Raw genomic sequence first — 23,537 nt, forward strand, 5'->3', positions numbered from 1 at the left:
GAACGGGTGGAGACGCTTGTGGGCTTTGCCTAGCAGGCCTTTCATACGAGGCCCACAGATAGCTGGCTTTGCCGTCTGTGGGCTTAGCCTAGCAGGCCTTCGATACGAGGCACCCGAGTATCAACAGGAATTCTATATATCTTCCATAAGATTTTTTCTTATTTACCTTCCACTGTTTGAGATCCGTGCAAGAAATCTCATCTATTAGATCTACTCAACCCTAATCTCCCTTCTCCTGCCTCCTCCTTCCTCACAACAGCCGCCGCTGCCTCGTAAGCTGTGCCACGAGCTCCGGCCCGTACGCATCCGCTGCACTCCGCGCCCGTCGGCGCGCCGCAGCTCTGCCCCGCCTCCCCCGCCGCCCGTTGCGTGCAGCCGCTGTGCCCCCGTCCCGCCCCGCTGGCGCGCCACCGCTCTGGCCCGCCTCTCCCGCCGCCCGCTCGTGTGCTGCCGTTGCGGCGCCGTCGCTCTGCCCCACCTGTCGCGCCCCGTGGGTCCGCCGCCGCGCGGCCGCACCGCATGTCCGCCGCCGCGCCTTGTGCCGTGCATCGGCCGCCGCCGTTGCGCGCCGCGCCGGCACCGGAGAAGAAGCGCCCTGCATGCCGGAGAAGAAGCTCTCTTCAACATTTTCATTTTAGTACTTTCAACATTTTATGGTGTCACTTTCAACATTTCATCTCCACTATTTCAACATTTTGAAAGCAAATGTTGAACATATTTAACAAAATGTTGAGTTAATCCTATTAAAATATTGAACATATTTTTATCAGATAATTGGGTTAAATGAGCTTTAAAGATGGATGACTTATCCATCTTTCACAAGATACATAGGATCCCCCGAGTATCAATCGATTTAGTTATATTTAGGCCAGTATCAATGGAAATTTTATGGAGGTTTCATGACATTAAATATTATTATTTTTGCTAACATGGTAAGGAGAGAGAATGATGGAGTTCTATGGGATATGAGGAGAGTTCATCATCACCATGAAACTCATCTGGCACAGTTAGCTAATTCACAGTCTAGATAATTGTGTCCATAAAGCTTCCACTGAGACTAGCCTTAGAAAAAATTGCCCAATACTTACTCTCATCCGATCATAGAATCGCCCTGCCCCGCCATGGGCCACCATCCCGACAGCGTCACCACCACCTCCGCCGTCCACCCTCGTGACATCGAGGCCCCCTGTCCTAGTCCGGTGAACCCTGACCTCCAACGGTGTCCCCGCAGCCTCGCCGTGCCGCCCTCGCAACCCGCCTCCCCCGCCGAGCTTCCCTACCCCTTTTGCGATGCAAGTCTACTCGTACGCACGATCCACCCATCAGTAATTCCCCCTCTTTGTTTTCTTCCTGTCGGATCGTCGCGCTGGGCATGTCTGTAGTATTTTGCTAACAACGAGTACACAACTGGCCATGGAATGCAGCTTGCAGCATTATATTTCAGATCCTTACAATCCATGGACGGTGACATCAATGAATTACCATCTCCGTGGTTTGCATGGGTTTGCCCGTCCGCTGCGCTCAGCCGCTTTTCGTCGAAGCATACCTGAAATAGTACGGGACGGGAGCGTATAATAGATGCAGATGCCATGGACGGTGTAGTTCGTCCACCAACCAGCACTCCAGCAGCTAGCCAACCCCCTGTCACTGTACTTACCCTTGAGGCCATGCGCGAGCAAGCGTACCTTCTCGCCGCCGCCGCCGCGGCGCTGGTGTCTTGGCAGCTCTTGCTCTTGGCGGCGGCGGATGCTGAGTCGACGATTGGGTTGCCGGGCTGCCCGTCCAGCTGCGGTGACGTGACCGTGCCGTACCCTTTTGGCATCAGCCCCGGGTGCTACCTGCAAGGGTTCGGCCTCACCTGCGACACGAGCCAGGCGCCGCCAGCGGCGCCGGCCTCCAGGTCGTGGGCATCTCGCTCGACAACTCCACGGTGCGCGTCCACGGCCCAGGCATGGCCATGACCATGAGCAATAATGGGTCGATCGCGGCGCCTGAGATAACGATAGCCAGCGGGACGTGGGGCGGCCCGGCGTGGGGCCTCGTCGACGGCGGCCCCTTCGTCCTGTCGCCGAGGAACAACGAGCTCATCCTCTCGGGGTGCGACCTCTTCGTGGAGCTGCTGATCGCGGGACACAACAGCTGGTGGGTCATAAACAGCTGCGGCTCCGTCTGCCCCACGGCGAACGGCTACCCCGGCCTGGACCCGTGGTGGTTGCCACCGCTGTGGTGGTCGCCGGAGCAAGCCAGCCCCAGATGGCACAACAAGTGCTCTGGCATCGGCTGTTGCCAAGCCTCCATCCCCAACGGTGTCGCGTCCTACTACGTGAGCTTGAAGGCCCTCGGCGCCGGCGGCGGAGGCACCTGGTATCCGCTCCCCCTCCCCGACAAATTCTCGGTGCTCATCGCCGAGGAAGGGTGGTTGGTGGACGGCAACAACGCTAGTTACGTTGCCAGCAAGGCGGCGGCCGCGGCAGCAAGCAGGACGGTCCCGGTGGTGCTGGCATGGCTCGTCCCCTTCGGCGGGCTAAACAGCTCGCTTGCTTCCGGGAACACGACGTGCCCCGTCGACCTGGGAATATGCCATAGCAGCTACAGCACCTGCAGGAGCATCCGTCCGGAGAGCTCCCGCGGCTACATCTGCAGATGCTGGGATGGTTACCAAGGCAACCCTTACCTTCTTGATGGATGCCAAGGTATTTAATTATTGAGCAACTTCCTTATACGACACCGAGAAAATTTCTAACCCCTCGTATGCTATCAGTCCCTGATGGTGGCGTATCTGTACCTATTACTAAAAAAATAAGATTTTCACCTAAATTTTTAGTTTGATACGTTGGTTTGGTCTGGCTGTGTTATTGACAGGTGGCCAGGTGGATCTTAGTCCATTCCGTATGTGAGTTGGACTAACCCCCTCCGTACACGACTCGATCACGTAGATCCTACAAATTAGCACACGGACACCAATAGTACCTAATACCTATACCAACTTTGTTCGTAGCAACGCATGAGCATAATTGCCTAGTAAGATAAAATAGCATGATGGACCGTGTTAATAGCGCGGCTAGTATGGTTTCGGCTATCTTAGTAACAAATGATTAAAATTTATCTTTTTTTCTCTAAGCAATATTCTTATTTTTTTATCATAGGTGAGGTACATGCTGTGCAGGTTCTTTTGAGTTGTTCTTCTCCCGTTGTCTTTCTAAACAATTACATCAATCTATATCATCTTCTTTCTTATGACTTGACCAATCCAACTTTGTCATTGACCATCAAGATATATTGGTGCACATCTGATTCATGGACATCATAGACTAGACCTATGCTCTTTTGTATTCTCTTACACCTTGAAAGGATCGGGTGCTCTAACCTAAGAGGGGGAGGGGGTGAATTAGGTGCTAATAAAAAACTTGACCTATGGCTCCAACTATTTTGCACAAAACTTAAACTAATTCAAGCTATCTAGATGTGCAACTAGGTTGTTCTAATGTGAAACCCCTATCCCAAAAGAGTTATGCACCCTATAGCCTTTCCTAACAAGAAACTATTCTATGAAAGTAAAGGCACAAAGGTTGCAAGTATTAAATGCGGAAGCTTAAAGAGCGGGCGAGGAGATAACAAACTCTTGACACGGGTGTTTATCCCGTGGTTCGGTTAGCCACAAAGGCACACCTACATCCACGTTGTTGTAGCACTCACTAAGAGTATTGCTACACGGCCACCAAGTCTTTTCCGTGAACACAATCACGGTCACCTTGGCCCCGGGTTCCACTAAGGAGCTTCTCCACAAAGGATGGGGTCTCCACGTCCCCCGCACAAAGATGTCGTCGCCGCTCCACACCAAGTCGGAGGGGCGATGACGTTGCCGGCGAGCTTCGCAGCTCCAAGGAGGCCGGCGCACCAAGCTCTTGTTTTGGTTCGCTAATGAACCACAGCACAAAGGCTCGAAGCCTTGCAATCTCACTCACTAAGAGCTAATTCTTTACACAACACTCTCAAAGTGTGATAAGGGCTAAGGATATAATCTTGATGCTCTTGTATGGCTTGGAGATGTTCTTGGGTGTGTGTGGGATGTCCAGCAACTCCAGCAAGCTTCAAATGGCCGGGGTGAGGCGTATATATAGGCCACCAAGTCTTGTAGCCGTTGCTCCAACGGTTAGTAGAAAATCTGCGTATCATCGGATGAACCGATGCCTCTGGCTGTGGTAGCGTCGGTTCATCCGGTCACTCTCAGACCCGAAGTAGCCGTTGAGCTTCTGACGCACTGTTTGCTGACGTCATTACACTGGTGCTTTGCTCCGATGCATCACCGATTCATCCGGTGCTGAAGAATCTTCTTATGGGCACTTTACATCATCTCTGGAATATAGTATGCCCAATGCACCGATGCCTTTCGTGGATCCGCCGGTTCAACCGGTGCCTCACAGGCTTGCATCAAAAGCCAGGCCATCGGATCATCCGACAACCATCGGATGCACCGATGCCTATAGCATCGGTTCTTCCGGTGCTACTGAAGTATCTCTGTCTTGATTTCTTTGACTTGGATTTCTTCACGGTCTCTTCAATTCTTGTCCTTTGGACCGAAGAGCTTTCAGGGCGCTGTCCTGAGACCCGCGAGGGGCGGCTCCCCCTCGACCTCCATCCGCTAATCGGTTAGCGGAACCACCGTAGGGGCGGTCCTTCTGGCCTTGCTATGCCTATTTACTTCATCCCTGGGATCTAGAAATGTTCACTTAACAAAAGTATTAATCCCATTGATTGCGTTATTAATCGATCACCAAAATCACTTGAAATGGCATAAATGGTGCCATGTTCGTTTCACACCTTTTTTGGCATGTTTAGCTATATCCCCCCGACTTCATATTCTCCCACTGTTTTTATTTATTACATTCAGTCCGGCTTTTGGTTATTTTTTGAGTTATGCTCCCCGTGTCATTCTTAATAATTAAACCAACGAACTATCTTCTTTTCCACACCGTGAGCAAGTTAGTTGTCTCGCTAGTCATCACAATCTCGATGCAAGTGTTGTCCAATGACATCGCGAACTAACCTTCCTTCATAATTTGGTTCTTAGTCACTATATCTAATTTGATATGGACACTTGAGTTATTTTACCATTAGATCTTCATAAAATCTAATGATGTAATTCTTCTATTTCTTTAGGTTAACGTGAGAATTTACAGACCATCTCAGCAAATATGGTGGCTTCTTTTAATACTCTCTTATTAGCTGTATTTGATTTGGACTCTTTGGTCAACTACTAATTTTTATAGTTGTAGTTTCAAATTTAGCTATTTACTAATAGTAACTCTTTTTCATCAATTACTAATTTTCTTATTTTTATGATCCCTAATTTATCTATTTACTAATTGTATTTGATGTGGGCTTGGTTAAGTTCTATTTTTATTTTTCTAATTTTAAATCTATCTATTTACTAATCATATTTGGCATGTGCTCTTTTGCCATGTCCTAATTTTTCTTATTTTTTAAATTTCGAAATTAGCTATTTATTAATCATATTTTATATGGACTCCTTCATAATTTTGACCATTAGATTTTTATGGTACAAATCATTCCCTTTTTTAGATTAACATGAGAATTTGTAAACACTCTCGGTGAACATGGTGACTTTTTTTGAACACTTCCTTATTAATGTAATATATTTAGGATTTATTTAACCGATGGGATGTGAGGAGTTCTTCCTTAATTATTTCATTTTTTTGCTTCATACCATGGCATCTGCTCTCATATACACGCACTATAAATTAAAAGCTTAATTTTTGAGTGAAATGTGTGCATGCTTATTATCAGATATTGACGAGTGCCAGATTCCAAATAAATGCCATGGAATATGTACAAATTTACCAGGCAAATACTTATGCAAATATGCGGACGGTATCGGCGACCCATTCAGTCCAAATGGCTGCATAAAATCAAGTGATGCATATGCACAACATCCAGGTAACTAGTATTAAGCTCGCACAACTTCCTCCCTATGTCATAATATACAAAAAAAAAATTAAATTTGCATATGTTCCCCAGTAATTGACTTCCAATAGGATGGTATTAGGTTGCATGCATGTATTTTTAATATACATGCATATGTATGAGCGTGTCTGTACTATGTTTTGCAATAAATAAATTAATTTAAAATGGTACACTATTTTCCAGGTCACTGTCTTTCAATAATCTCCATTCTCCTCCAATAACAAACAGGTGAACTCCCCAACAATGAAAAGGGATTTTTTTTTGAGAAAGGGATTGGATTTCATTAAAATAAAAACCCCTTTAAAATTACATTGAAGCACGCCATTAGGTCTCAATCCTTCATCTTCCTTGCACCCAACGAAGTCCACTGCTTCAGAAAACTCCATCGCCATAGAACTCACCAGATCCGGCCACAATCATAGAGACCGCAAAATTTTGATTAGAGATCAAAAGGACAAAGTGGATTTTGTCTCAGGGTAGGAAAATGAACTTTTTCCTAATAAATATCTCTATACTTTCTATACCTTTCATTTGACTCATGTGATCACTAGTCTAAAATAAAAGATCTATAGCTATATGTAATATTTAACACATCACACGCAGTAACAAATTTGGCCTAGGAAGCTGAGACATCGCATGCACATTTTAAGTTTTACTGACAACTAAGTCTCTAATTGATAATTGATGTGATCTTAGTCAACTTAGATATGTATCTGGATACATACTTAGGTCACGACTTCTGAAATTATTTTTATAATAAATCTATGTTAAGTACTCTTAATTGGTGTTTAAATATTCGATGACGGTATGACTTAAACTTATAAAACCAAACCTAGCCTTATATATATTTTTTTGGATACATACTTAAATATGAAGGACTTCATAGCGCATTTTATATGTGTTTGATAGCTGACAACTGTATTGTGTGTAGGTCGTCTAAGCATTATTGGCCTAGGAGTCGGAAGTGCCGCATTCTTTCTCTTTACAGTCCTAGGCACCACATATGTAACTCGTAAGATTAAGGAGCGAAGGAAGAAAAGACTAAGAGAAATGTTCTTCAAGGAAAACCGTGGACAATTGCTACAACAATTAGTATGCCATAGGACGGATATAGCAGAGAGAATGATTGTTACTTTGGAAGAGCTAGAGAAAGCCACCAACAACTTTGACAAATCTCGGGAGCTTGGTGGTGGAGGACATGGTATAGTATATAAAGGAACTTTATCAACTCTACATGTCGTCGCAATTAAGAAGTCAAAGATTGTGATACAAAAGGAGATCGACGACTTCATAAACGAGGTTGCTATCCTATCCCAGATAAACCATAGAAATATTGTGAAACTTTTTGGGGTGCTGTCTTGAGACAGAAGTTCCTTTGCTTGTCTACAAGTTCATTTCAAATGGCACTCTACACAACCATCTTCATGTTGAAGGTCCAGTATCAATATCTTGGAAAGATAGATTGAGGATTGCGGTTGAAACAGCTAGGGCCCTTGCATATCTACACTCTTTGGTTTCAACACCAGTAATCCATAGGGATATCAAGTCTCCTAATATACTTCTCGATGACAATTTAACCGTAAAGTTGTCAGATTTTGGAGCTTCAAGATACGTGCCAATTGATCAAACGGGTTTGAATACAACTGTCCAAAGAACATTCGGCTATCTGGACTCTATGTACTACAGCACAGGGCGCCTTACCGAGAAGAGTGATGTCTATAGTTTCGGTGTTGTTCTCATAGAGCTTCTTACGAGAAAGAAGCCCGTGTCCTACAGATCGTCGGAGGGTTACGGTCTTGTAAATCATTTTGGAACTCTACTGTCAGAACGCAACTTAGCTCGCATCCTGGATCCACAGGTCGCCAGGGAGGGAGGCGGAGAGGTCATCGACATTGCCCTCCTAGCAGCGATGTGCGTGAAGCTTGCAAGCGCGGGGCGCCCGACGATGAGGCAGGTGGAGATGGCGCTCGAGGGCATCTACGCCGCGAAGGATCAGTGTTCCTCATCCAGTGACGTGTCGGACGACGAATCCGGTGAGAATCACTTTGAGTTGGATGACGATGCATCTGCATCTCCTGGAGGGGCGCGCGCGTGCACGACGAGCCATGTCGAGTTGCGACGCACGCCGGCGGCAGGGAAGAGGAGGGCGGCGGCGTCGCTGCCGAACCGGCGGCACGCGGCGATGGATATCGACGGCGATGAGCTGGAAACGAGGCGTCGTGCAGATTCGGCCCATCAGTAGCCCACGCAGCCGGCCCACACCCCCGCGCCTGCCTACCGCCCGGCCCATCTCGCTGGCCCCGCATCGCCTACCTCCGGAACACGCGCGAGGTCCCCGACGATGGCTGGCGGCGGCGGCCGGCCTCGCGCCGTCTTCATGGCCTTCGGCACCCGAGGCGACGTCTTCCCCGTCGCAGTATGATTCTATCTCCTCCTTTCTCTCCTCTCCCAGCTGACTTCGGGAGGCGATACTGCTCTGAGAGTCTGAATAAAGCGCATGGGATCGAATCGGTTTGCAGCGCTGTGCTTTCCATTTGATTCCGTTTGCTTTTGCCTTCTGCAGGCGCTTGCTGCCGCTTTTGCGCGTGACCAACAGCAGTATGCTGTGGTGTTCATCACCCATTCAGCGCACCGGGTAAGAAGCTTGGAAAAGGGGAGCAGTTTTCGAACTTGGGTTTACTTCATGTGACTAATGTAATGGACTTGGTGCAGAGTTTGGCAGGACATCTAGCAGCCAGCAACGTTAGATGCATGCCTGTGTCAAGCCCACCTGTCCTTGCCGCCGAACAGGTTGAGAATATCTCATGTAAGTGCCAGGAGGTTAATCGAAATACATGGGGTCTAGTAGTTATTTCCTGCAAAAAGAAAAAGATTGTTCATGCTGCCATCTTTCTTAGGTGGTTCTCAATCAAATCATGGGGATGAGTCGTTTTCGTCACGGAAAATGGTCATTCAGGTGGAGCATAGGAAAGAATGTTTGTCTTCTCTGGAAGAGGTTTTTGGAGATGATCCAAGCATTAATGGGGATTTTATTGTCATCAATTTCTTTGCTTTGGTAAGTAATTAATATCTTTATTCATGTATCAGTTGGACTTGTATGACATTCAGATCTATTATTTCCTTCAAAATATTCTGTTCAATTAAAAGTTTTGCGCAACGCACATTGAAAATTGTGGATTTTTTCCATAAAGGATGGAAGTTGACATATCCTTGACAAAATAAAGCGACCAGTTTGATACATAGGAATTCAGAATCATCGATATTAACCTAATTCAGCAACAATATGCATTGATGCTGTCATAATATGAATCATCTCATGATTTAGGAAGGCTGGCACCTTGCAGAACTGTTCCAAGTTAAGTGCATCATTGCTGCTCCCTATTTTGTTCCATATAGGTAAACTGGGCTACATTGATTTCAATTTCACACAGATGCTGTTTATATTATTTCATTAGAGGATTATCTAACTTCTACTGGTCTTTATATATGTGTCTATAATTTAGTGGCCTTATTTCCAACAATTTTATATGCTGGTACTTGTTTTTTTTTAATTCAGTGCTCCTTCATCATTCCACCACCAATTTAAACATAATTTTCCTCTACTGTACAAGTACTTCCAAGAAGCTCCCACAAATACGGTACAGAATGATCCCTCATAACAATGTTTTACATCTTGAATCTTTCTTCTCTTTGGGTTGGCCAGTTTCAGAGCTTGCAAACAGTTTTTTAATTTGATACTCTATTTAACTTATCTGCCACAGTGTTTGGATACGGTGACTCATCTGCTAGAGACATAGTTTCATAACTATTATTGTTTTCTTAATTTTCAATGGTGCCATTGTTATAGAACAATATACAATAGACCAATTCATCCAGTTGACAGCAAGCACTTATTGTTCATCTGGTTTGCCATCCTCATGGGTTGTGCCATTTCTGTTCTATCACTAGCTCTCCAGCCTAGGCATTTTGTATTCTTATATGGTAAAGCCTGAAATGTGCGAATAATTTTGTATGCCCTAAAATATTGACGGAGAAAAATAAAATCATATTGTAAAACAATGGCAGGTCAGCTGGACAGACATTATCCACTGGATGTGGGCACTCTTTACGGAAAGTTGGGGATCGTGGAGAAGCAATTGTTTAAATCTTAGCCCTATTCCTTTCACAGTGGGTAGAATTATCTATTAGAATTATTTTTTTATGTTTGTGATCCTGTTTAAATCACTGGAACTTTACTGAAGTCAGCTTTTTTCTTTTTGTTGGTAACTGCAGGATCCAGTGACTAATCTTCCTTTGTGGCATATGCGCGAGGAGTCAACGTTGTTGCTGTAAGTACCATAACCTTGATGATAAATATGAAGCCTATGCCTTGTAAGAGAATAAGGAAGTTAATCCACCTTTGTATGTTACAATCTCTGAGGTACTTAAACAGGAAACTTTAAAATGGGTTTTTTTGTGAGATGGTAAATAATTGAAGAGTAACAAACAATTCTTTGTCTATACTGGATGAATGACTTGCTTGGTTTTTGTTCAGGTACGGTTTCAGCAAAGAAATTGTGGAGTGCCCAGGTGAGCTCTGATGGCCTCCCACATGTCTAAAATGCTTTTAGATGTTTATACTTATTCAGATCTTATATGTATCTAGTTTCAATAATATTTACATAATGTCATGACAGGATATTGGCCATCCAGTGCTCATGCTTGTGGCTTTTGGTTTCTTCCTACGGCTTGGCAATTTTCTTGTGACAAATGCTTGGAGTTGTCTAGAAATATGAATTCTTCACTTGGGAGTGTTTTGTGCGCAAAACATTCTTCCATGGAACACTTCCTTGTGGGGAACTCCTATTCATCAAGGCCTGTATTTGTAGGATTAAGTTCCATTGGTAGGTGTGTTTCTTGTCAGATATGCATTTGTATTGGTAACTTTTACTCTATTAGCCTGCTTCCTGTGCATTGCAATGAATCTCCAATAAATACAGATTGAAATTATGATTATACTCATTGAGCTATTCGTCGATCACAAATATTATTTTTAAACATTAAAATTACATATTGTTATTTCGACCTGACCACTTCAGTACAGTTATTTCAAAGGATCCACCATGCATACATACATGCATCAATGCATGAAAAAAATCAATGCACAGAAAATCCTCTGGGGTGTGGCATAGAATAGAACTGTAGGACCAACCACCCATCAGCTAGTCTTTTCAAGTAGCATATAAAGTAAAAAAAATATCAGAGTATGTAGATTATTCATAACCTAAGTTGATAAGCTCTCCTTGCCTTATTTTCCTTGTACATATGGCTGTTAATATAAAGTTTTGGACATGGCTTTGCACTTTGCAGAACATGTTGCATTCTAGCTTAATTTTTGGTATTTACATTATATGTTTTTAGGAATTATTTTTTTGCCATTTAACTTTCAAAGTTTTCTTAGAAATCCTAAAGCGTGGGTTTTGCTTCAAAATTTTCTTACAAAATTCCTTTCATGATACCAATCTGCTGCAGCATGGGTTTTCTTAGAAATCCTAAAGCATTTCTAATGGTGCTTAAAGCTGCCATAGAGTCGACGGACTACAGATTCATACTTTTCTCATCTGGATACCAGCCATTGGATTCTGCAATCCAATCTATTGCTTCTTCGGCACCCAAATCAAGTGAGGCGGAGGCATCTTCTCTGAGTGATGATAGCACTCTCCTTTTTAACGATCGGCTTTTCTGCTTTTCCGGGTGAGTATACTAGAGTGACGTCATATGCTGTCATGTCATTTGAAATTGTTGGTAAATGATATCGCCTTTCAGATCAATACCATACAGCTGGCTTTTTCCTAGATGTGCAGTCGCTATTCACCATGCTGGCAGGTAAACAGAGGCCACAATTTTCTCAGTGTCCAAGTGTCTGATTCCAAAGCTTAAATGGTATTGCTGGTTCCACAAAAAAAGCTTTTTTTAATGTTTTTGTTGTTTTGATACCAGTGGATCTACAGCTGCAGCACTACTTGCTGGAATCCCTCAGGTGACAACAACACTTTCTATATAGCTTCACCATATTTGATGCTTTGTTTTTCTGCGGCTCTTTTCTTTTTCTTGTTCTACACTGGTGATACTTAGATGTATCTGTACAGTTCATTCATTCGTGGCCATCCTGAGTTGTGAGTTGTGACAACTAATAGTCTATGCATGTCATTTGCTAGTTCTCAAGTCTCAACCATGCCATGTGCAGAACCAAAAAACACGATTGTTCTGCTGGGGACTTGGGACTGGTACTTATAATTCAAAATTAAAAAGTTTTACCTTCTGCAAGCCATCATCATGATGGCATCTGTTTTCTGAAATACATGACAGTTCTCTGATACACTAACATCATTTCACCCTTGATCATGAAGAACAATTTGTACCCATCTTATCATGAAGAATGATCTATACCCATCTTATAAGTAAATGAGCCATTGAAGTATTGGAACCTTGCAGTGTCCTAGGAGTGTCGATCTCCCATTAAGGGGCTCTAGTGCACCTTATTACATCAACTTTTCCTTATTCAAGGCACTGAAAGTTCTGATATAGAAAGCAGCTGGCATTAGTTTTGGGCATTTTTTTATCTTTGAGATGGAAGTAGTTAAAACTCTTCAGCATGCAACATTTCATATGCTGTTTCCAAGAAGAAGCATTATGCGTGCTAATCTATACTAAAACTGAAGTTCTGATGCTAATTTATATGACATTTCCCAGATTCTGCATTTTCTTCACCGTTCATCTGTTCAATGATATTACGGTTTGTTTTTGATGTAGTCATTGTACTGAACAATCCTGATATGCAGGTAGTATGCCCTTTCCTGCTGGACCAATTTTACTGGGCAGAGAGGCTACACTGGTTAGGAGTGGCGCCTGCACCCCTACAAAGACAACATCTAATCCCAGATAATGATGACCCCTCGAGCATTCACAATGCTGCAGAGGTGCTACGTGGAGCCATCAAATCAGCGTTGTTTCCAGAAATTAAAGCTCAGGCGACCAGTATTGCCGACAGGCTTTCTTTTGAGGTGCATTGTCTCAATGGAACTCTACAACCACTGACCAATGATATAGCCACATCGGTCAGCATTTATTGTCTTATCAAAGAAGTCAAAAACTTATTATTTTTCACTTTGCTATTGTGCCTAGGATGGGATTGGAGAAGCCCTAAGGATCTTGAAGGAAAGAGTGTTGATTCAGGGTCAAACCTGAGCTGCAATTAGGGTTTAATTTACCGACCGGTCCGGTCAAACCGGCGGGGTCCGGTACCGGTATACCAGACCGGTTTGGCCGGAAACCGGTGGAAACCGGTCAAATTCAAATTCAAATTCAAATTCAAAATCGCATGTTCAACCGGTTCCGACTGGTTTACCGGTTGGTTTGACCGGTTTACTGGCCGGTTTGACTGGTAACTGGTTTGACTGGTCAATTTTTTTTTTCTTTTTTGGTTTAAATTCAAATGCCCGCAAAGTATACTAAATAAATGTTTGTATAACATATTTTAGCCTAAATGAACCCTCAAACCCTCTTTTGTCCTACTTTTACATTGTATTTGTATACTTTTATATGCACGTTTTTTTTATTTAACTTCAAATCCCCGCAAACTATATTAAATGAACGAATTTTTGAGAAAATTTGACACTATTAGATTCGTCGCAGCTAGAAGTATTTTTAGAATTTTTTTATTTTTTTTGAATTCAAATTTGAATTTTGAATTTGGGCCGGTTTGGTACCGGCCCAAACCGGAACCGGGCCGGACCGGTTTTGTGAACCCTGGCTGCAATAACTGTGTGACATACTAGTACAGAGCAGCACCAGATGATGTAAAAGTAAAATTACAAGCACCCTTATAATTTGTGTTTATGCCCTAATCAATGTGTGCAATATGAAAGCAATGGAACGTTTCTTGTGTCAGTTTTGGAGAAAAAGTTTGATTCCTACGTTTCTTGATTGGAAATGGAATAATAGTGCCATGAAACATGAAGCAAATGCATGACTTTCTGCAAGTTTTCACTGGTTATCGGAAAAGAAAAATAAAGACAAATTATTCCTCTATTTCTGACCCAGTGATATCAACTGGGTCAGGAATTGGTTGTCTATCTCATCATATCAACTGATCCAGACTGACATTTTTCATCCCTTCATCATCACACGCAAAATATGCCTAACAGCAGATGTTGCAAGCTGCAGTCAATTTTTAAGGATTTGCTCAAAGCTTCAAATTGCTTCAGAAAGTCAACTGAATTTTGCAAGGCTTTGAAGCAGAATGGTTCAGTTAGGACTCAAAAGACCTGGGGAAGTTAGAACTTGCAGAGCTAGCAAACCACTCTCCCAACACAGCAACCAAGTCTTGGCGCCATCACCAACTCCACGCAACGCAGCTCTTGACTGACAGAGCAAGTAAACTACTCCCGAAGAAGCCTGGGAAATCTGGCTTCAATGGCTTGTCCCTATATATTCATATTCAACAAACCCAGAGCGCTCCAACGCAGCAGAATTCAGCAGCATTCACCATCTCAGTAGTCAGCTCACCTGATCAATCAGAAGAACACTTCCGGGATTCCGGGACGCAAACCATGGCGCGCCACCTCGCGCTGCACCTGCACGCGATCGCAGCGGCGGCGTCCGGCGGCGGCCACCACCCCGGCGCCGCGGCGGTGGCGGCCGTGGCGGCGTTCCTGGCGCTGTGCGCGCTGGCGCTGGCGCTGTGCGCGTCGCACTCGGCGCCTGGCGCGGGGCGGCTGCGGCGCGCGCTGACGAGCGTGAGCCGGCGGCGCACGGAGCCCGTGATCGCGGCCGTGCACCAGGTGCAGCCCGGCGGCGGCGAGGCGTCGCCGTGCGTCTGGCAGAAGGGCATCCTCATGGGCGGCAAGTGCCAGCTCCCGGACTTCTCCGGCGTCATCAACTACGACCCCGCCGGCAACCTCGTCGCGCCCGCCCGCCCCGGCCGCGCCGTGCCGGCGGCGCTCGGCTGGTGAGGAGCCGGAGAGGGAGGCGGCCAACGTGAGACGAGACGACGCCTGTATACACGTAACGCGTGTCGTGAAATTCGTGTGCTCCGTTTCCTTTATGGACGCTCCTCATAATCTGCCCACGCATTGGTGGCAAATAATTAATCCAGTTGCCATGTGGAATTTGTGTTCTTCAGTTTAAATTTGGCAATATCTGGTGTACCAACATGAAAACCAAATGGATAAATTTTTCGTAAATTCACCTACTTCACCGGTCCGTTCATGCGGTTTGTTTCATTTTTGGCGTGCTCCTTGTGCAAACACAACCAAAGTAATCCAGAACGCCACTGGGAACATGTTGAGTCTGAGGTCATGAATTACAGAGACTGTTTTTCTTTTTCTTTTTTTTTGAAACGGGAATACCGAGACTATGGATCAGTTCGAAGCCCATTCACTATTTCCAATCATTTGTAGACTACCGGTTGGGTTGAACTGAATTTAATTAGTCCTATGATAGTGACATGTCAGAGGTTGGCTGTGCTTGCTGATTTTGTCTGATGCTCTACCATAGTTCCTCAAGAAAACCAAGAGAGGGTCATTTGAATACAATGAAAATGTGAACCTGAAACCTATCCTTATCTTTTTTTTTTTTGCGACAGAAACCACTGCTATCTCCAACTTGTGGTTTGACATTGACGTTCTGCACAAAATCGCTCAGACTTGACCACGGGTCCACGGGAAGACCGAGGATGTGCCTCCTCGACCGTGACGGCCACGACAAAACCCAAGGGCAAAACCGGCATTCCGTACGGCCGGCCGGCTGCACAATGCCAGAGCGTGGTGGTCCAGTGGATGCCAAAACTGCTAGCATTACCCGCCAAGCTCAAAGCCAGTTTCCTCACCGGAGTTCAGCATCTCTTTCGGCTTCTCCCTCCAAGCGCGATGGGCGCGAGCCGTCTCGACCAAACCAATGCTCTCTTCAGGAAAAACCTTGTGATCCAGGTGAAGGCGCCGCTTCCATCTCCAGCTTCTTTTCAAAATCCTTTCATATCTGACCTTTAAACTTGGTTGATCCTTGGTTTCAATTTGGAGGTTGCACGAAGATTCAATTTTTCTCTCATCATAGATGGGAATTCCTGATTCTCACGCTATTTCTTTGCAAAATTGCTTCATTCCAAGATCACTCATCATCTCGACGCTTGATTCTCGCAGCGGCGCGCCTGCAAGACCAACTGCTGCCTGGTCCTGTTCCCGCTGCTCCTCTGCTCCGTCATCGGCGGCCTGCAGATCGCCATCAACCGCGCGACGCCGCCGGAGGCCTTCAACCGCTTCGACTGCCGCGGGTGCAGCAACGTCACCGTCGACGAGAACGCGGTGGGGGGCTTGAGCTGCCCGGACGAGTGCCCGCTGCCGCGCGCGCCCAGATGGCCCCCGCTCCTGCAGATCCCGCCGCCCAAGTACCGGGCGGTCGGAGACGGGCTCTTCCCGTTCACCGACCTCCCGGACGCGTCGTGCAGAGCCGGAGGGTCTTGCCCGGCGACGTTCCTCGTGACCGGCGGCAACCAGTCGTTCGTGGCAAGTAAGTGTGTTGTTCGCCTGTTCCTTCCAGTGCAGCCACAAGGTCTGTACTCTGTAGTGCAAGTTTGCAGGTAAGTGGTTTCTCCGTTTCTGAAATACTAACCTCGTTTCACCTTGATGAAGGTGTGATGGATTACATGTTCTTCCCTGTTCATGATGCTTCGGTGAACCTGTCGGGCGATGTTTCCGGGTTATCTGATTTTGTTCTGGTAGGTTTTTGATCTTTGGGTTCTCTGTTCAAATATTGGGAGTTTGGGTTCTCAATTAATGCGATCCTTGTTGTTCGAGCAATTTTTTCTCGAACGCACAGGAGAACACCGATATGTTAAGAGTCTATTTGGGAAGTGGAGGTTTATTTTAAGCCAATAAGCACCCAGTCGTAATGGGCTTAAAATAAACATCAGACCTGTTTGAAGTTGTATGCTTAAAATAAGCACCCATATTTTTCCTGCCAGTTTTACCCCTAATCAATGTTGCAAACCACTTTTAAACCAGATAGAGTTGGAGGGGTATGGGGTGGAAAAGGGGAACTTGCTGGGAGTATCCGGTGGGCCCCATCAGCGAATAAGCACGATAAACACACACCCTTATTGTGCTTATGGGCTTATGGGGTGCTTAAAATAAGCCTCTCTAATAAGCCCTGGTGTTTTTTTTTGAATTCATAAGCCGTAGTGTTTGGAAGCTAAAAGGCTTATTTGGAGCTTATTTGGGGGTTTATTATAAGCTCCCTTGAAACAAACAGGATCTAAGAAGAAAATAGGGATAAAGAACCTCAGAACGTTACAGATATAAAGGGCATGTAATCCACCCTTCTTACTGACAAACTAACTTACTCTTAAAACCAAAAACAACAAGACTGGGAACACTAGACCATAAACACTTAAGTGGCTGGAGTTACTTGGGCGAGGACTCGAGCCCGAGCAATAGACCACTGCTGCAACTTCTTGTTCGAGCACTGTGTGATGTTTGAAAATTTGCAGGCAACTGATGAATTTTCTGGGGAAAGCTTTCTTCAGAACAAGTGCATCCCGAACCTGACGCTTTCTTATCCATTTCAAACTGGCAATGAAATCACGAATCAAGGTAAATATCTCCGTGCAAGGTCAAATTCTGCATTGCTCTGCTCACTGACGATAAACATACTGGGTTCAACTAAGAAAAAGCTTAAAGGTTGCACGTTGCAGTGACAGTGGATCATCTATTGTTGATTCTGTCATAGATATTTCAGATTAATCTGGACTTTAAGTACATAGCAAAATGATAAATAAAATCAAAAGAAAATTTCCTGTCTTCATATTTTTCAATGCTACTGCATTTCACTTATTCTAATGCTTACCAAATCCTAGAATAGATGTACGATGCACAGAAGGATCAATGCTCTGGCGTGACAGTTCGTGGCTCATTAACGATGAATTATATAGAGGTTATTACCAAGGGAATAATAAGAATAAGACTGAAGAAATTGCTGCAGGTCATATTTTTTTTTCCAACTTTATGCTTTACATCATTATTTATGCTAACCTACTGTTCATTAACATCTAATAGTGGTCCATCTACGTGCAGCATATGACTTCTTAAGTTCTGACCAGGGAACCTTCAATTTAATCATCTCATATAACTCATCAAACAACTATTATGTCTTTTATGGCGTAGAAGTCCCTATCCTTGATCAAGGAGAACCAGTGGAAAGACTTCGTACGGTTCAAGTTCCACGATTAGCTAATATGGTAATATAGCTCTTCTCAACTGAGAGAAATATAATAAATTCTCTCTTTAGAAAACCTTCCTTCATTTTATTTTATCTGTGTATTTTAGTCTTCTACAAATTTGTTAATTCTCACTCACATGTCATTCTTGATTCTTCATTATACAGACATTGTCTATGCAAGCTCTTTTTAAAGTCAAATTATTTGTGGTACCCTTTCATCATTATTTTACTCGAACAACTCATGAGAACGGGGCTTTCACCATTATTTTGTACTTCATAGAGTTTCAAAATTTTCAGGCCTCAAATGCATACCTTTACTTAAGAGGAAATGGTCTCAAGATGTCGTTTGATTTTGTCAAAGGAATGCCGAGAGCAGCTATACATCAGGGCCAGTTTGATCTCTCTCCATATGTAGGACAACTGCCATTTGTATGGACTATGGAGCTTCTTTTTCCGGTATGAAATAATTTTTTGTGTATTTTTGTCTGTATATCTCTCTTTCATCTGAATAGTCTGATATATTTCTTTTCACTTCTATAGGCAAATAATCGTAGTAGTTATAAATATTTTTCATAGCTCATTAAGACTGAGTTGGCTCTGCAGGTAATTTTGACAAATATTGTGTACGAGAGGCAAAATAAGCTAAGGATAATGATGAAGATGCATGGCATTGGAGATTTGCCATATTGGACTATATCATATTGCTATTTTATACTATTGTCGCTGCTTTATGTGCTGTCGTTCATGCTATTTGGTTCTGTCCTTGGTATGATAAGTTACTCTTAAGTAATGGACTTACAATCATTAAAATGGAATTAAGGTTGAATTTATAGTGACTCTGCCATGTAAACATTGACACTGCACCAGTTTCAGTTAGTTATTGACTTGGTTACCACAATTTGTTGATGTTTTATTTTATATTTTTATTTGAAATGAAAGGAGTCTCATGTTACTACAGCAAATTGGAAACGACCTAACCGTAATCCAACCTCTCTTTCAGGTTTAAGTTTCTTCCGTCAGAATAGCTATGGAGTACAGTTTTTATTTTATTTTGCTTACATGAACTTGCAAATTTCATTTGCATTTCTTATGGCAACATACTTCTCTAGTGTGAGGACAGCTACTGGTATGTGTCCATAAATGTGTGCAATATGTCCACTTTATAAGAAAACGTGGAGTATCTACACTGATTATTTGACATCTCTTGATGCAGTGACAGGATATTTATACATAATTGTGTCTGGCCTTTTGTCAGAATTTTTGTTCAGATCATATGTTGAAGATGTTTTCCTCTCAAGTTAGTACTACTGTGCTAGTTCATTACCTATATCTCAATGAAATCAATTAAAGGTTTATTTCTCTTTTCCAATAAGTTGTGTGTGATCTGTTTTTCTTTCATTACAAGGAAGCTGGATCACACTTATGGAACTTTTACCTGCATTTTCTTTGTACCGAATTGTCTATGAATTCTCACAATCTGTACTGGTTGGGAAATATATGAACTCCCCTGGGATTCAGTGGATAGACATGAGGGATCCCCAAAATGGATTGGCAGGTGTGCTAACCATAATGATACTTGAATGGTTCCTATTCCTTTTATCTGCATTCTATTTGGATCACTTTGGTTCCTTAAAAAATGTAATGAGAAAAGTAGCAGTACTTGTGCGCACCCGCATAGACGGGAGTCGTTTTCAAGCTGCTCAGCAGCAGAACACACAGCTTCAGGAGTACAGAGCTTCTGTTGAAATGGAGAGAACAGATGTTATTAAAGAGGTGTGCTCTGCTCTCTTCTGCTGTACACTCAGTTTCATCAACTTCAAGAGTTTGTTGAGATATCAGCGCTCACTAATCTACAGCCTCAAAAGTCACCATGCATAGAAAATTTTTGGAGTTAATATTTGAGGAGTAACTAGAATTTGCTTAAATGTTGGAAACTTATTATACATATTTTTGTAAAGTAAGGCAAGCGCATTGCTTCAATTTTATTAGAAGAATAGAATGCCCGCTTAAAATATTTAATATATAAATAATATTAGTCTCTCTTATCTCTTTGTGGGGAACATATATATCGATTTAACTTTTTCGCCTTTCTTTCCAGCGAGAGGTAGTTGAGCAACTCTTACAAGAACCAAGTAGTGGTTATTCAGTCATATGTGATAACCTCAAGAAAGTGTACCGTGGACAAGATGGAAATGTAGATAAAATTGCAGTCAGAGGGATATCAATTTCCATGTCACGTGGGCAGTGTCTCGGTGTTCTTGGTCCAAACGGTGCTGGGAAGACCACTCTTATTAACATGGTAAGTTTAAATATGGGACTAGATTTAATAATGTGGTATGCAAAGCATGTCTCCACATGGTGACCATCATTTATATGAGAAATCATGTTTGTGTGTTGATGTAATAATTCAACTGAATTCCAGAATTTTCTGCTAACAGATTTTAGCTGTTGTACATGTAGGTTATCCATCATTTATACTATTACTATGTTATTAAGCTTTAAGTATTCTTAAACTTTCAACAGCTGACTGGATTTAGTAAACCTACGTCTGGCACTGCATACATTGAAGGGATGGACATACGCTTGGAGATGGACAGAATTTATGCAGGAATTGGTGTTTGTCCACAGGATGAGTAAACTATTCTATCTCACACAGATGTTTCTGAACTACTTTTCCAGTTAGTATTTGCAGTTGCAATCTTTTGATAACGTTCCTCTTTCTCGGATCACCTCATGCAGCTTGCTCTGGGAAACCCTCACTGGTCGAGAGCATCTGATGTTCTATGGCAGGCTTAAGAAATTAAAGGGCACAGCATTAGCTGAGGTGATTTGTGAACCGGTGCTTGTTTATTTTGACATTTTTCCTTGCATGAATGTTCGGAATTCCATTTCCATCATTGTTAACCACTTGACTTCGTCCAGTCAATTCCATATACAGCTTCTAATATAAATGCGCCATTATATTGCATATTGGACTGAGTTGCCCTGAGCTGACCAATATAGACATAGAAATATCCTATGCAAGATCCAAATCTAATAGTCGCTATACATCCAGAGTAGATTATGAGATTAAATTTCTGAGTCATTTTAGTGTTCTGACTTGTGGATACTAAATTCATCTTGTTGCAAAACCTGTAAAAGGGACTAACAGAAACAACTTCAATATGTTGTTTGCAGGCTATTGAACAGTCTTTGAGAAGCGTGCGTTTGTTTGCTGGCGGTGTGGCTGATAAGCTTGTAGGAAAATACAGTGGGGGCATGAAACGTCGCCTCAGTGTTGCTATCTCTCTAATTGGCGACCCAAAGGTATTCTTATCTATTAACTGAGATCATGATTCAGAATTATGAAAAAGTCCAATATTTGTGCATGATGTGAAAATATATATCTGTAACATTTTGCAGGTTGTTTATATGGATGAACCAAGCTCTGGTTTGGATCCAGCTTCTAGGAAAGACCTATGGAAAGCTGTCAAGTCTGCCAAACAGGAACGGACAATAATTCTCACCAGTACAGCTCTTCACTTCATCTTTAAAGGGGTCTTTTTGGATTAAGGGATTGCTTCAAGAATTTTAATGGTTTTATTCAGATTCGAACTAAATTATAAGGATTTGCATCCAGTTCACATCACATGATCAAACATTATACTTGAATCTATTTTCAGCGCATTCGATGGAAGAGGCTGAAGTCTTATGCGACCGGATAGGAATAATCACCAATGGTAGCTTGCAGTGCATTGGGAGCTCTAAAGAAGTACACTTACACATGCCTTTAGTCATGTTTTCAGACACGATCATTGATCTCAAATCCTGACGCCCTATTCCCTATGTTCAGCTGAAAGACAGGTACGGAGGCTCATGTGTGCTCACAGTAACAGCTCCGGCGGGCGAAGAGGAGGAGGTCGAGAGGCTGGCAAGGTCCATCTCGCCTGCGGCGAACAGGGTGTACCGCGTCTCCGGGACGCAGAAGTTCGAGGTGCCCAAGGAGGGGTTGAAGATCTCTGAAGTGTTCCGGGCCATGGAGGAAGCGAAGAGCAGGCTGAGCATCCTCGCCTGGGGCCTGGCTGACACGACGCTGGAGGACGTCTTCGTCAGAGTTGCCAAGGACAGTGACATGTCCACTGTGACCTGACCTGGGTACCTGACTGCTCCCTGGGGCAAATGCCGTGTGCCTGCATGGACACGAACCAGAGAATTCAGACTTGGCAACAAAGGAGGGGGTAATAAACGGTGAGGTGGCCCCAGAGGCATATAGATCGGACGGCTCGCATGAATTGGAGACGGGACCATTGAACATTGAAATTTATAATCGCTGGAACGATGAATAACATACCGTGAAACAATATCTATATATATACCTACCTACTTATAAAGAGCGGACCATTTCTGCGGTACTTTGACTTTTGGTCCGTCTTATAACAATGACATGTGGGTCCGAACGCTCCTCTTCCTATCTGCCTCCTACTTCCACCTCGTATCGTACTCATCTCCTTGTTCGTAACACGCTCCTCTTCCTATCTGCCTCCGACTCCACCTCGTACCGCGCTCATCTCCTTGTTCGTGCGGCTCAAACAGTCAAACTCCAATCCCATGCTGTAGGAAATGAATTCAGAGGAGAAAGAATAGATCATAATTGGAAGAAGGACTAAGATACCGCTGCGAATGGGATGCGCGGGTTGCAGGCCACAGTGCAGAGGTGCTCCATGACTCCATCTCTTTCCTGATCATCCACCTGCCTCACCTCCTCCATCGATGAATGAAGGCGAGATTGACAGAAAGGTTGAAACCGCAGCAGTGCTGGGCAGCAACCACGGGAGCCTCAATGCCCCAGCTTTCCGTGTCTACGGGTGTGGCCATCATGCATCCTGGACTCCTGGTTGGCGCAAGGTCTCGACGCAGCAGACAAGGACTTCCCAGCACGAGCTCCGGAGACGGCCGCCATGCAGGCTCCTCAAGATGCGGCAGAGCTGTCAGGTTGAGCTCTATCCGCTTCAACCTACTCGCATGTGAAGATATTTAATTTGTAGAGTGAACTACAGAAGGGGGATTGACTATTGAGAACGAGATGTCTGTCGAAGTGGAATCGAAGGGAGCAGTGCCTGCTCTAGAGATCAGATTTCCACGATCCCACTCACGCGTATTGCAAAGAAAAAAAGATTTATTAGTTCTTGGATATTTGAACACAGTACATATGTTTAATGTTTCATGATTGAAGTGCATCTAGGCCGATAGATGTAATGGTAAGTTTCGGTGATTAATGACAATCGTATGCGACTAACGTGTGTTTTGAAGGAAAAATTAAT

At 43.8% G+C, this 23,537-nt stretch overlaps 3 protein-coding genes and 1 pseudogene across 5 annotated transcripts; all 4 read left to right on the plus strand.

Annotated features, from left to right (window-relative positions):
- Nucleotides 1-1,667: 1,667 nt before the first annotated feature.
- On the plus strand, nucleotides 1,668-8,227 carry LOC120652345 (annotated as a pseudogene).
- Nucleotides 8,228-8,242: 15 nt separating this feature from the next.
- LOC120687874 (sterol 3-beta-glucosyltransferase UGT80B1-like) lies at nucleotides 8,243-13,537 on the plus strand. Of its 2 annotated transcripts, XM_039969988.1 has the most exons (15): nucleotides 8,243-8,401; nucleotides 8,549-8,620; nucleotides 8,698-8,791; nucleotides 8,883-9,040; nucleotides 9,311-9,381; nucleotides 9,542-9,623; nucleotides 10,051-10,152; nucleotides 10,258-10,313; nucleotides 10,520-10,554; nucleotides 10,662-10,872; nucleotides 11,497-11,718; nucleotides 11,791-11,850; nucleotides 11,965-12,004; nucleotides 12,807-13,028; nucleotides 13,150-13,537. In XM_039969988.1, the coding sequence occupies exons 1-15, from the start codon at nucleotides 8,327-8,329 to the stop codon at nucleotides 13,210-13,212; spliced, it is 1,563 nt and encodes a 520-aa protein (XP_039825922.1). In that variant the 5' UTR covers nucleotides 8,243-8,326; the 3' UTR covers nucleotides 13,213-13,537. The 2 variants fall into 2 exon arrangements, with proteins under 2 accessions (XP_039825922.1, XP_039825995.1); XM_039970061.1 differs by lacking the exons at nucleotides 9,311-9,381; nucleotides 9,542-9,623.
- Nucleotides 13,538-14,654: 1,117 nt separating this feature from the next.
- On the plus strand, nucleotides 14,655-15,216 carry LOC120652354 (the record flags this gene model as incomplete). The annotated part of the gene is made up of 1 exon (XM_039930148.1): nucleotides 14,655-15,216. A coding segment is annotated over one exon (324 nt), but the record flags the coding sequence as incomplete, so codon positions are not given.
- Nucleotides 15,217-15,787: 571 nt separating this feature from the next.
- Nucleotides 15,788-22,636, plus strand: LOC120688008 (ABC transporter A family member 10-like). 2 transcript variants are annotated; one of them, XM_039970162.1, is made up of 18 exons: nucleotides 15,788-15,953; nucleotides 16,164-16,530; nucleotides 16,653-16,738; nucleotides 17,510-17,612; nucleotides 17,881-18,000; nucleotides 18,093-18,256; nucleotides 18,535-18,693; nucleotides 18,841-19,003; nucleotides 19,238-19,363; nucleotides 19,451-19,534; nucleotides 19,643-20,010; nucleotides 20,336-20,536; nucleotides 20,761-20,870; nucleotides 20,977-21,061; nucleotides 21,415-21,543; nucleotides 21,640-21,745; nucleotides 21,900-21,988; nucleotides 22,070-22,636. In XM_039970162.1, exons 1-18 carry the CDS (start codon nucleotides 15,804-15,806, stop codon nucleotides 22,364-22,366), a joined length of 2,907 nt encoding a protein of 968 aa, XP_039826096.1. In that variant the 5' UTR covers nucleotides 15,788-15,803; the 3' UTR covers nucleotides 22,367-22,636. The 2 variants fall into 2 exon arrangements, with proteins under 2 accessions (XP_039826096.1, XP_039826167.1); XM_039970233.1 differs by lacking the exon at nucleotides 22,070-22,636 and having other exon boundaries at nucleotides 21,640-21,813.
- Nucleotides 22,637-23,537: the final 901 nt, after the last annotated feature.

Source organism: Panicum virgatum, chromosome 1K, assembly GCF_016808335.1.
Source record: "Panicum virgatum strain AP13 chromosome 1K, P.virgatum_v5, whole genome shotgun sequence".
Lineage (NCBI taxonomy): Eukaryota > Viridiplantae > Streptophyta > Magnoliopsida > Poales > Poaceae > Panicum > Panicum virgatum.